Here is a 13734-nt window from a genome sequence, read left to right on the forward strand (position 1 = left end):
ACAAACATGCCCTCGATTGAGCGATCATTTTATTTACTCAACATCCGCTCTCTGTGTTATTTTTCTCTATAATAGAACGCAGTGTATTGATAGTTCTAATCTTTTATTACAAAGATATGTTAGAAAAGGTAACAATGCAAGGAACCCAGCAGTTCTCAGCTTTTTCGTTGTTACCGAAAGAACTTAGTGAAATGCAGCGCATGAGTAGAAAGTCAAGAAATTACGATTGAATAGAAAATTGCTATCTCGGGAATATGCCTATTTCTCGAGAACCACTCATTAGAATTTCGCGAAATTTGGCACGAAAGTACTTTAGGAAATAAGTAACTGGAGTATCGAAAAAAACTGAACTTTAGCAAAGGAAATTCTAGATATTCCACTAAACCTTCAACAAGGGATAATTAAAGATCCCTCTGTTGAAAAATCAAAATGTTGTTGACTTGTGAGTATCGTTACAAGCTTGTTGCATGCAAAATATAAAGAAAATCTAATGACTAGATTTTCTACACATACGTCAGCTTAACTATTAAAAAACCAAAGCTTGAGTTGTTTACTTGGTTGCTGTCATTTTTGGCGACCGTGGGAACAAGGTTTTTATAGGAAAAGGTGAATCAAACACAGGTATTAAAAACTGTGTTCAGCCACCTTAAGCCGTGTTCAGCGGAGTTTGCAATTGGTTGGGTTACAGGTACGCAATACCCAGTGTTGTAATGATTTCTTTTCTTTTTTATCTTTTGTTTTTTTCTTCCCCATCCAAGGTGATATCAGTCACTGCAGAACTCAGAACTCTGCCTAAAGTCTTTTCTTCTTATTTTCATCTTTTAATTTTCATATTTATTTATTCGAATTTGTCCATATTTATTCAAAGTATCTTATAAATTATAGGGAAACAGATCGTTCGAATTCTTCTCAATTCCCCTGTTCGTTTCTCGCCACAATAATTTTCTTCCGCACCCAACTGGACTTCGCAATAACTCCGATCAGCCGCGGCCATCCTAAAGGAGCTCAATGTTCAATCAACGCTACTAAACTAAACTTTAACGGTCGCCTGGATCACGCCAGCAACTAACGGCAACCCCAACTAACAACGGCAACCAATAAACAATGTCCTAAAATAGATTTTTTAACGACCAAACAACGGCAGCTACCACATAAATTAAAGTGTTTCGTAGCAACCAGCACGCCACTACAAGTCAAAATATCTCGTCGTGTAGCTTAACTACAGCACCACACAACAGCCGTTCGCAGGACAACTATCTATACCAAAACAAAACGATCTGACCTGAACTTCAGCTGACTTTGGTCGTGCTTCGATCCCACTTCTGACACCAAATGCAACGCGCGCGAGCGACAACAACTTCCAATCAAAGAGTCCAACAGCCAACGGTTTAATTACTCGACATCCTCACGTTCAGCTTGCTTGTACACGGCAAGTCTACTCACACACACCGGCTACTACATAACGTGATTCTCTTATATGTCCTGTATTACGAGTACATTGCGCATTCTGTACTCGCCATATAACCGTCTCTTAGCCTTAGAACTTGTGCGGGCATACATTCAAATACAACCGCTATACATCTTAGCACGCGCACCTTAGATCGTGCAACCACTATATCAATTTCATTACAGTATATTAAAATTTTATCTCCATGTGATAATCACAAAAGTTCCTATTTCTCACAGTCATGTTTATTCCAAGTATGTCCAAGGTGCGGGGCAGGGGCATTTGACAAACTGAAAATTTAAATGTCAAATGCATAGGGGAGGGGGGAGGGGTGGTTGTCTGGGAGGGATTTTGAAGTGTTAAATTTATTGGAATATATCTACGTACATGTAATGCCAATACCGTTCAGTCAGATTTTTCTAAGAGGTACTGCTTTACGTTTTGCAGCATCTTTGCTTCTGCTACATCTCCATTTTCTACCACTGTTTACTGCCAATGCTGGTACATTAACACATGCGGGATGATACCATGCTTTGCATTTGAAGCTGCCCTGGACATATTCACCTTTATCATATGGCAGTCTACATACGCAGTAAATAACAACAGCAGATTTGTTGCAGCTCAAATGAAAAGGTACCCTTCGTGTTGTTCTGGGAAATGGCACCATCGCTCCATTTTCTAGGCAGTTAACATAGTGTTGCCGCAGAGATCCTGGATCATACCTTAGATGAACAGGGTCCAAACCATGATCAGTTGCAAAGGCCAGTGAAAATAAGCCACAGTCATTGGCACCCACTTGTCTCTGGACCTTGTCTTTAATGAAATTGACTGTAGAAACGGGATACATCAGCATACGACAAGCGTGTCCTACTGGAATTAAATTGGGCTTTTGATACATGCTACCAAAGATTTTGACTGTTCCAGTGCCAGGTGTTGTTGCAATTGTACTAAGGCACACCAAGTGAGACACTGTGTTCAGAATCTGTACGAACTCTGATGTTGAAGGCACAACAACTGAACCTCTTATTGCTGGATCATGACGGCCATCTACGTAAGGACAATCTCTCTTTAGAAGCAGTGCCCTACATGGATTTCTGAATCAGCAAGCCAGTAGTTCTCTTTTACGATGCTTGCTTTGCTTTCAGGGTAGAGAACAAGTTTATAATCAGGATCATCACGACAGCAGTTTTCAATTTTGACCCATGAACGAGGATCAGGAAAATTATCGTCTATAACAATAGGACTGGCTATGCTGGAAGGGACAGAGCTTGGAGCAGCTGGTGGTACTGAAGTGGGCGTTGCTGGTGCTACTGTAGTAGGAGTAGTTGGTGGTACTGCAGTGGGAGTAGCTGGTGGTGCTGAAGTGGGAGTAGCGGTTGGTGCTACGGTGGGAGTAGCTGGTGGTACTGCAGTGGGAGTAACTGGTGGTATTGCAGTGGGAGTAGCTGGTGGTACTGAAGTGGGAGTAGCTGGTGGTACTGCAGTGCGAGTGGCTGGTAATACTGCAGTGCAGTGGGTGTCGGGGTCTCCTGTAGGTTGGCTCTGCGGTTTTGGAGCAGCTTGAACGCCAGGGTTAACATTAGGTTTAGTACATGTAGTGGATTCAGCTTCCAGTACCCCAGTGGGAGTGGTTGAATTTGGTACAGGGTTAGGATCAGATGTAACTGGATCAGCTTTGTAATCTAAATCCATTGATACAGTTTCACTTTCAATAACACATTCACTCACACCCTTTTTGCCACGCTTAGGGACGGGTTGTCCTGCTGTCACATCAACATTAACTTTAAACTTTCTTTTCATTGTCTCGGCCCTTTCACCATGCCGTACAGATAACGGGTTTCGGCTTTTCGCTCTTGGGATCTTCTTAAAGCTACTTGAACTTCCTGACTTGGAAGTATACTCGACTTTGATGTACTCGACTGCGATGTACTCGACTCGGATGTACTTGACTTGGATGTACTTGACTTGGAAGTACCCTTAGTTGGCGGCTTTTCTAAGACCAGGCCTTCTTCCTTCTGGGCAGCATTGCTCAAGATATTAATACAATCATGTACAAGGCTGCACAATTCCTTCAAGCTTTCAGTGTCATCCACACTGATGTGAGTTAATATTATGACTTCTTGTATGGCTTCTTTGCACTTTCAATTGTGTTCCACGTTTTACGTGATTTCAGTTTATCGGGAAGTTTTGAAGGCTCTTCATCGAAAATCACATTTGAGCCATGAACCTTGTTTTCCGGTATCGCATCTTCCGTTTCCTCTCCCTCATCAATTTTAGCAATTGGCTCTTTACGAAACACGACAACATGTTCCAAAGTTAACAAAGGAGATTCTCTGCAATGCGCAGGGAATTTGTCAAATCCCCAACCTTTGAAATACCTAAACATAGCTGAGAAAAGCTTTCAAGGAAGGCGGTGCTTCTCCCAATCAACGCATTCACAATGTGGCATTCTTTCATCGTCACCAAACGACAAGCAATACCAGCAACCCTGGGTGTTGGGATCCAAGCTTTTAACTTTAAATGTGCCTCGTTCTCACTTGAATGTATTCTTGCCTCGACAGCTGAAGACAGCCTATCCAAGTAGTTATTGATAAGCGAGGGAGGACGGTCGTGGAGATAATGAGGCACATCAGCATTTTACTGGCGGTACTGACTGGAAGTCTAACATTGTTTTCGACATATCTGTTGCGAGTAAAACTACAGAAACGATTTTTTTTCTGAAACTCGAGGTAAATTTATCTAACCCAGCCGACACATAAGTGAGTAATCATTAACTAATTGATAATCAATCAATCAATAAATCAATGACAGGTCACTGGCTAATCAATTTATTATTCGTTTCTATCAGTTATTACTGACGCCACTTTTACTAACGTTTTTGATATATGCGCCTAAAAGGTGAAAACTGCTGGAGGTGATTACCCTCAGACCGTTGCTGAGCAGAACTTCTTTTTCAAAGCTCTTTTACGGCCCGCCAATGGTTAAAACGCTAATTTCCCATTACTTGTTTTTTGTTACCGTGGGAGGGAAAATAAGAGGTGGTTTGACCTCTGGAATGACCCAGTGAACAAAACAGAAGAGGCAATTTCGAAAAAAAAAATTGTGGGCCGGGATTCTTACTTACAGGCGTATGGACACAAGCAACTTAAACGACGTGATATTACAGACTGATATTATGACTTTTAACTAGTGTATTGCCTGTCGCAGCTTTCTGGGAGAAACTCCTATATCAGAATGCTTAGCATGGTACTCAAGGAAGAGTTCTGTCTTCCCACCAAATCAGTCTGATTTAAAACCCAAGTTTTGGCGTTCGAAGCCATTGTTGGTGTTGACATTGAGAAGTATTCTGTCTTTGCGGTATGCCCAAACCCAGCGCTGAAAAACAGAAACAAAAAGAATGAGTATAAACCTGGTGTAGTTTTGTTGTAGCGGATTACGCGTAGAATGTGATGAGAAACAAAACGCCACAGGCATGTAGTTCTTATTTTAGCGCATGCCTTACTAGGTAGTCCAGTTTATAGGAACCAGTTTGAACCCAGGAGTATCAGTAGTTCATCTAGGGTGATCATCCAGATGATGGTTTGTCTGGAAAGGAACTGTTATCATCTTCAGAGTCAAGTGAGTCGCTTGACTCTGAAAAAGACTTCCGCTTAGTATGTCGAGACATAAGTCACCAACGACAGTTCTTTTCAGAACTAACATTACCCGGTAGTCATACATATCACTTTGAATAAATTCCGTTTTCCGACTTGTCTTGAATCTGGAAAATTTTGAAGAGATATACCCTTAAAAATGAAACAATGAATTCAGGTCGCCAGAGGTAAACTTACACTAACAAACAGTGGGGAAAAATTGTATTGTACAACGGAAAATGGACTTAAATGAGCCTAGTATTGTCTCAGCCTAGTTTTTTCAAACCTTTTTCTAAAGAGAGACTGTCCCCAAAGTTCTTCGTCGTCTTTACGTAGCTGCACCTTCTCCTCGACCACCTCAACTGTGCTTGCACGGGCAATCCTTCTCATTGCAGCTAGGGTTTTCGTCTTTAAATGGCTCATTCCGTTGCTGATTTTTGACAGGCAACGCTCCTACGCTTGCTTTCTATGAAAGTCACATATGTAGACCAGACATTCTAATAAAAGAAAATTAGTTTTATTGTCAAATATAAGGCAGTCTCGATCAACACGTCGATCTACACATTATTGCAATTGCGGGCATGCGCTGAACTGTTTTTCTTCTGTATGCGCTGTTCCTAAGCTATTTTATGACCAGGGATGTTCCTAAAGTATATTTCAACAAACAACAAGAACAAAACAAACAAACAAACAAACAAACAAAAGAAACCTCACGATATTACCAATTTCCACTCATTTCAAAGGTACCTGGGAAAAAGATCTTCCACTTCTTAATGACAGACAAAGCCTCTTTAACAGCATCAGTGGTCTCCAATTGTGTTACAAACGAAACTACGACTTTGTATTCCATATTCGTATTTACAACGGGGAAATAGAAGGGCAGAGAATATTTCGTTGTACTATAGGTGTCACCTAAAAGGGACAGCTCATTCCCGTATCTGTTAAGGAAACGTCGTTGGCAGCTCGTCCGGTGGACGAATAGAGGCCTTTATTCAAGGTGCTATCGTCCACTTTCATTTCCTCCAGATCGTCGTCTTCCAGTTCGCCTTCTTCAACACTGCCTTCACTGTCCACAGCGGCATCCTTGAATTCTGGGTCAAGAGAGAGACGAAATTCGAAAAAAGCTCCCTCGTTTTCAGCTCGCTAAACTTTGAATTTTTTCAATGACGCTCGCCTGGTCAACCTTTGCCAAACGCTGTTTGATAACTGCATTGCACATGTGATTTTTTATGGTGCTCTTGCTGGGGCAGAAGCGTTTTTTAGACTTAGGGGGAGGCGCGCTTTCCGGAAATAGACTATTCTTCACATACACATGGATGTGGCGTTTCATCTCGTTTACATCTCGGAAACCACCCCAGGCTAAAGCTTGTATTCTTTCCAATATTCTTGGGTCGATTCTTTGAGATATTCCAGCCACCTGTAACCCAAAAGCAGAATTTTGTTTACTCCAGGATTCATTTTTCGTGTATTCTGTGACAAAATGTAGCGGTCGGGCGATACCCTTCCACTTGTTTTGCCCTTTAACAAAGAGACATACCTGTCCTAAAAATGACTAGCGTTGTAGGAATCCCGTGAAAATTCAATATATACCCGGTTTTCTCCCCTCGCCTTTCCATTTGTAATGTCAGCCCTGAGTTTCTCAGAGGCCCTTTTTCTTCTTCTCTCCGTGTTTTCTGAGATCTTTATACAGAAAGAAAGAAAAAAAGAAGTAAAAACAAATTGTGACTGCCTTCAAGTGATAAAGGATCCCTTGAACCTTATGCAAAAATGGGTGCCATTGACATCTGTTATCTGGTCAAGTTTCTACAACCACTCACCGGGTAACATCAAAAAGAAGTGACATAATACACTACACTGAGACATTGCGGTACTTGTTTAAAGATGGTAAAGCTGTGACTTATTTAAATTTACAAGATTTGTATGGAAAAAAAATCACCACGGCCTGCTTTGCCTCATTTTTATGATTTTTAGATAATACATTTCCATGTAATTTACTCTAGTACCTAGAAAGGAATGTAGCTTTAATACTCCACACAGCGATTCCTTTTGACTTGATCTTTACGGTGAAGTTATTTATTTATGTTGACAAACGCTTCTTTTTCAGGGACAAAAAATAACTGGGGCCTTTTTTCATTGTGTGTTACCAGTTACACACGTTTACCGACCTACATCGTACGAGAGGTGAATTAAAGTTCACTTAAGTTTAAAGGGGCTATGTCACGGGTGATGCATCTTAATAAAGCTGGCCAATATTTCCAAATTTGTCCTTCTGTAATCCACCAACCTTCATCAGCTTTAACCATCCTTTGTAATTAGTTATGAAATCAGTGGTGTTTTAATCCTTCAAAAAAACTACTTCTTTGGGACGCATCGTCTGACGTCATTGTTTTGAATATTTAATGAGGTCCTTTCGAGTCATTCCTTTTAACCGCGACGGAAATGTTGAGCATATATCTTAATGAATACGTCATATGCTCAAAATCGTGAGCCTGTGACGTAATCCTGCCCCTTTTAACCCTTTGACGCTCAAGTAGCCATATATTAGCTGTGGTCATACTACGCACTTTTGCCCTAGGTAAACCCCGCCAACTTCACTTCGTTTAACTTGACCCAGCGCCGCTCCACCAGTTAGCGAAATTCCTTCAACGTCGAGCGTAGTTCAATCACCATCAAGCGAAATTCTTTCCATTTCACAATCCCTTGTAAATACCTAGATGTGATTTCCTTCAGTGTGACCTTTTCACCTGGGGAAAATGAAACCCAAGATAAATTTAGCTCGGGTGGACTCAGGTAAATTTTCCCTAGGTAAATCAGTTTTCTCTCGGGCAAAAGTGCGTGGTGTGACCTCAACTATTGCCACTTAATGGTCGTGCCCCTTGTACCACTTGTGACGTCATCAATTTAAATGTCATCACATATCTTTGATAAGCAGATTGTAAAGCTAGGATAGATCTACCTGCGTAACAGTCGCTTTTGGAAATAGATGGCATTTTGACGTAGCAAATAGAAAAACAACGTTATCAGTTTTGGTGCAAAAATGGTGGTAAAATGGCCCATTATACCTATAATTGATCAAGGTCCCATTTCCAGGCTTTGCTCTTAATTTACACCCAACTTTTTAGGACAGCCCGAAAGAATATGAAACGCAAAAGGTAGCGAGAGTAAAAGTCCCGCGAAAAAGGAAAGGAAAAAGGTCAGAAAAAAGTTTCGAGCAGGCAATCGCAGAAAAGTCCAAATTTTGGCTTGTGCGCATGCACCAAATTGAAATATTCTACATTTTTGTACCTAATCTTAGAGAAATCTATCCGTTTGGGAAAAAAATCGTTTTTTCAGTAAAACTAAGGCCCATTTAGCGTCATGGCAGCCAAAAAACTGACTTAAGGCTTAAAAACGACATTTTCTTGGTGTACCTTTGGGCTTGAAAGGGTTAACCTAGTTCCTAGGCTTTTTCTCCTCTGCCTCTTATAACGACTGGTGAGGCACAGGAGAGAGAGCCTGGAAAAGAGGCTGATTTCCTGTGACAAATGGCTAACTCTCGAAAAGTCGGCTTCAGAAACATGTTACCATGGTTACTTTACGACCTTTACCACTGTAGCTTAATCAACTTAGTGTTCAACTTGCACGCCGACGCACCTCAACACTGGCTTTAGAAACTCGCCACAGTCTCACAACTTTTCGTTTTGCGGATTGGTGCGAAACACATCTGCAGACCCAAACTTTCGAAGAGAGACTTTTAATTGCATAAATACACTTTAAAAAACCAAATGCTAGTTTGAAACAGACGTTTCCTTTGGTTAAAAGCACGGAAACTAAACTCATGCAATGAAATTATTTGTAAACAGCCATGAAAATATTTGGAAACAAACAGTATAGCAATATAAAATATTTCCATATCGTTCATGAGCCAAACAGAGACTTGAGAAATTTGTCATATACAAGTCTTTTATTCAATATGTAGATGTTTTGTCTTAAAAATAAATAGTGTTTTTCCTGTTTGAGCTTAACAAGTATTGCAGAAATTTGTAGGCCTTACAAGTCTTTTGTGACATCAAAACAGGTTTTAATTGAGTTACTGAGATCCAGCTCATAAATCATCGAATTAAGCGTGTAAAGACTTTAACTTGTGGCAAGTTAACAGATATTATTCCAATTAATAAAAATTCAAAAAGATTCCAGATAGCAACAGCTAAGCAAGAAGCCAGAGCAGTTCCATTTATGCTGTGAGGGCCAGGCTCCCAAGCACACCAAGAATAAAGGTGCTTAGGTAGCCGCTAACCTGGGCGGAACCTCCCTGGAGACCTTTACCTAAATAGGGAAAAAGAAAACGAAAATCAGTCATGGAAAATTTGATGACTCATCTTAGTTCCTATTACTCCAGTATCAGAATAGAGTATCACAACAAAAATGTGACTTGGGAGAATTCAAATGATTTTTCACATAATTTGCAGACGGCCCGTTTCTCGAAAGTCCTGGAATCTTTTTTCGGGTCCGCAAAGCCATTTTTAATTAATTTGTGTCTAAAAGCAAAGAGATTGTAGATGTGTAATCATAAGGTTTGAGATTTTGCGACGGCTTTCTGGGTGCGAAAACTTTTCGGGACCGCCAAAAGGCCTCAAGCTGTGTAAACTCAGTGTTTTTCAGTATTTCTTAAATGCTTAAGAGTGCCTGCCTGTAAAAATCAGACAAATTCTTAATTTCGTGGCAAGGGTCGAAAATTCGATTTCGCTCATATTCTTATGGTAGATAGGCTAGGGCATGACAAAAACTACTGGATAGTTTTTTTGGCAAAATATCCTTTTATTTCAAAGAAATATGCAAATTACCAAATTCCGTTAAAATAGTCGTTTGACGCACCATTTTATTAAACAAGTTTGAGAGCCTCGCATGCAAAACCACATCATTCTTCCGTCTTTAAAACACTCAAATATTTTTGTGCAATGCTTAAATGTGTACTGGGTTGATTTTAGGGAATGTTGCGTTGTCTTTTTGGGTGCAGAATAATTAAATTTCGAAGACATGTATTTCATTCACTTAAAAGTACTTCGTGAATATAATTAATTTTCACCATGTGCGAAACCTTCAAATGGCTTAAGCTTCTGGTGGTTGAATCGCACAAGGATGGTCTACAGATTACTGTAAAAATTTCTTTGGGCAAATGATTGTGAGCGACGCCAGAGCTTTTCAAAGTACGTTAAAAATGCAAATATTTGACCATCAGTCGTCAAATTTCAAGTTACGAGTTAGGCGTATATTTTAGCATGCGCCACATGACTTGACCTATAATAAGTTGAAATAGACACAGAGCTGATAATTTCGAAATTTTCTAACCTCGTTTGCTGTAAAAGGCAGGTCCATAGACGATTTGACGTGTTTCTCTCACCATTCGTTGCACATAAAGCAGAAGTTTGCTTTTGTTTACATAACGTCCGATGTACATCGCCAACTGTTAACCTATTATTGGTCGAATACCATGAATCTGCGACCCTCTTTCTGCGCATATGAACATCACTGCATCTAAGTAAAAAACGGCTGAGTCATTTGTAGATAGTTGCTTGCTTTGCACGGCGCCAAAATATTACGTTTGATCGATTGCTGACCATTGCTAAAAAGCGTGTCGGCGCAGCACAATCTTACAGCCGTTATTTGTTCGTCACACAATGCTGTCCCGGCATATGCTGCACATTGCGATCTATTTTGTATAGAGCACTCTCAGGATTAGTGAAACAATTTAATCTTTGTTCATCTGTTTGTTCATATATATAATAATAGGTGTGTATTTATATAATCGTCACTGATTCTATAGTGTACGTGGCCTCGGTCCAAATCACGTTTTGTTGTACGGTCTGATGTTTCAGGCAACAGCTGCTAAAGCTAGTGCCTGTACTCACTAGAATTTTTAAAAAAATCGCCACAAACAAATTGTAGATGAATGAAGCAAGAACGAGCTGAAATAAAAATAGGAAATCACAACGAGTCTAATTCGTGAGAAAAACAGACTAAATTTAATTAGTAATTACGTGAGTAAATAGCTCTGGCCATGCCATTTTATTTGGCGTATTTTGTTTGCTTAGTGGTGAGGCATTGGTATGTTTGAAACAGAAAATAGAGGACTGTTGTCAATACAGTCCAAAATTATTGTCAGTAAAATATTGTAAATAAAACACCTATTGACTGGCTACCTCCGCGGCCACCCTTTGGTCGTTCCGATAAGGGTTTCATTATTGTCTTTACCCCTATTAAGCGGCCACCCGAAAGTTAAAAACTTTGTTTTGGAAAGGGCGATGGCAGATAAGAGTCTGAAATTGAAGGTGCATGACGAGTGATAATTCAAACACACGTCTATCATGATTGCCTTGAATTGACTCCATGTTCACCAAGAAATTTATAACCCGATAGTGAAAAATTAAATATTCAAGGTACACCAACCTCTATTTAAGCGGCTAGCCCCATTAAGCGGTCACCACCCATTTCCCCGAGGGTAGCCCACTGCATTACATGTAAACCAAAAATAATTGCACAGCGCGAAAAGAACTAGGTATGAGTTTAGCGTTACAGTATTACGCCGGGCATGTAGGTAGCGGTGGTCGAGTAAAAGATAACAACAGGGGCAATGGCAAACTATTCATTCTTTTCATTTATTAATTTAGTCTCTTCCTACTCAACACGATTGTGTGCTCCCAGTGGTTCCAAGCCTTACTGAGCCTTACCTATTAGGATAGAAATTGTCCTACCCCTACCCCCTAAAATGAGGTGACAGCATTGTGTGACGAACAAGCAAGGAACCGCTGCAAGCAAGGATTCAAGCAGTAATAAATCAAACGTAATATTTTGGTGTAGTGCAAAACAAGCAACTATCCACAAATGACTCAGCCGATTTTGACTTAGATGCGGTGGTGATCATATGTGTCGAAAGAGGGTCACAGATTCATGGTATTCGACCATTAAATAAGTTGACAGTTGGCGATGTACATCGGACGTTATGTAAACAAAAGCAAACTTCTGCTTTATGTGCAACGAATGGCGAGAGAAACGCGTCAAATCGTCTATGGACCTGCCTTTTACAGCAAACGAGGTTAGAAAATTTCGAAATTATCAGCTCTGTGTCTATTTCAACTTATTATAGGTCAAGTCATGTGGCGCATGCTAAAATATACGCCTAACCCGTAACTTGAAATTTGACGACTGATGGTCAAATATTTGCATTTTTAACGTACTTTGAAAAGCTCTGGCGTCGCTCACAATCATTTGCCCAAAGAAATTTTTACAGTAATCTGTAGACCATCCTTGTGCGATTCAACCACCAGAAGCTTAAGCCATTTGAAGGTTTCGCACATGGTGAAAATTAATTATATTCACGAAGTACTTTTAAGTGAATGAAATACATGTCTTCGAAATTTAATTATTCTGCACCCAAAAAGACAACGCAACATTCCCTAAAATCAACCCAGTACACATTTAAGCATTGCACAAAAGTATTTGAGTGTTTTAAAGACGGAAGAATGATGTGGTTTTGCATGCGAGGCTCTCAAACTTGTTTAATAAAATGGTGCGTCAAATGACGATTTTAACGGAATTTGGTAATTTGCATATTTCTTTGAAATAAAAGGATATTTTGCCAAAAAAAACTATCCAGTAGTTTTTGTCATGCCCTAGCCTATCTACCATGAAAATATAGGCGAAATCGAATTTTCGACCCTTGCCGAGTTATTTCCCATTTTTATGGACAGGGACTCTTAATGTTTGACACAATTAAAAACACCACCAAAATAGCCTTTATGATTTATTGATCGATATAGGGTTTACAATTCGTTTCATTGGCTAAATATAATGATTTTGAAATAGAAGCGATACTCGACAAAATCTCATGGCATGGTTAAATGCGAAATGCAAAAAACCATCTATCTTGTTACTGGTCTCTTTTGAAGTACAGCGGCTTTTAATTAGGCCGGTATCTTCATTGGAGAGAACAATGGGAAAGATTTTCTTTAGAGTTAAAGGGTATATTGGATTTTACTAAAATGATTGCCTTGCATACGGCTCGTGCACATGAAATTTGAATCGACCAATCAGGATTCAGCAGGCGAAAAAAAAAATGTGCTGTCCTGACGTCAAATGTATGTTACCAACAAAGGCATTGAAGTCGTGAAATTTTTTTCACTATAGACGGCATTTAATGTTAACGAAAAGGAATTTATAATTCCGCAAACGATATCAGATTGTAAAAAGTTAAAAAAAAAAAAAAAAGATTGCAAAAAGTGAAAAATATGACACATTTTGTGTCTCCAAACTTTCAATTTGCGCCAAAAATGGGTCGTCCGCGTCCGGCGACTCGCTCGTCGAACGTCGATTGTCAAAAGGTAGGATAATAGCTGTGTTTTGAACCAAAACACGTTGTTCCTCGTCAAATAAACTCACATTTCTCGAGATAAGTATCAGAAGAGGTCAAAGCAACTTTATCATTGTCTTTATTTTTGTTAGCTGCGAGGAAAAAGACTGGACTGTCATCATGTCTTTTCGGTAGAACAGCTCGGTTTTGACTACCGCTCGTACTGCGAGCACGGCCACCGTATGCAAGGATGCGAGATATGACATAAAGAATTTTAGACTGCTTGCTTCAAGTTTACTACGTTCTTGGTTTTGTGCAATTACTGACCA

At 39.8% G+C, this 13734-nt stretch overlaps 1 protein-coding gene and 1 pseudogene across 1 annotated transcript in view; both read right to left on the reverse strand.

The window, feature by feature from the left end:
- Positions 1–1856: 1856 nt before the first annotated feature.
- On the reverse strand, positions 1857–3250 carry LOC149096201 (uncharacterized; annotated as a pseudogene).
- A 5546-nt stretch (positions 3251–8796) lies between these two features.
- Positions 8797–13734, reverse strand: part of LOC149096202 (uncharacterized) — a 35498-nt gene continuing 30560 nt past the window's right edge. The window contains exon 17 of the mRNA XM_089280882.1: positions 8797–9384. Coding sequence (XP_089137008.1) covers positions 9293–9384 — 92 coding nt within the window. The 3' untranslated portion in view covers positions 8797–9292. The remainder of the gene's footprint in view (positions 9385–13734) is intronic.

The sequence above is a fragment of the Orbicella faveolata genome, unplaced genomic scaffold (genome assembly GCF_042242905.1).
Source record: "Orbicella faveolata isolate gen_17 unplaced genomic scaffold, um_ofav_v1 contig_48, whole genome shotgun sequence".
Classification (NCBI taxonomy): Eukaryota; Metazoa; Cnidaria; class Anthozoa; order Scleractinia; family Merulinidae; genus Orbicella; species Orbicella faveolata.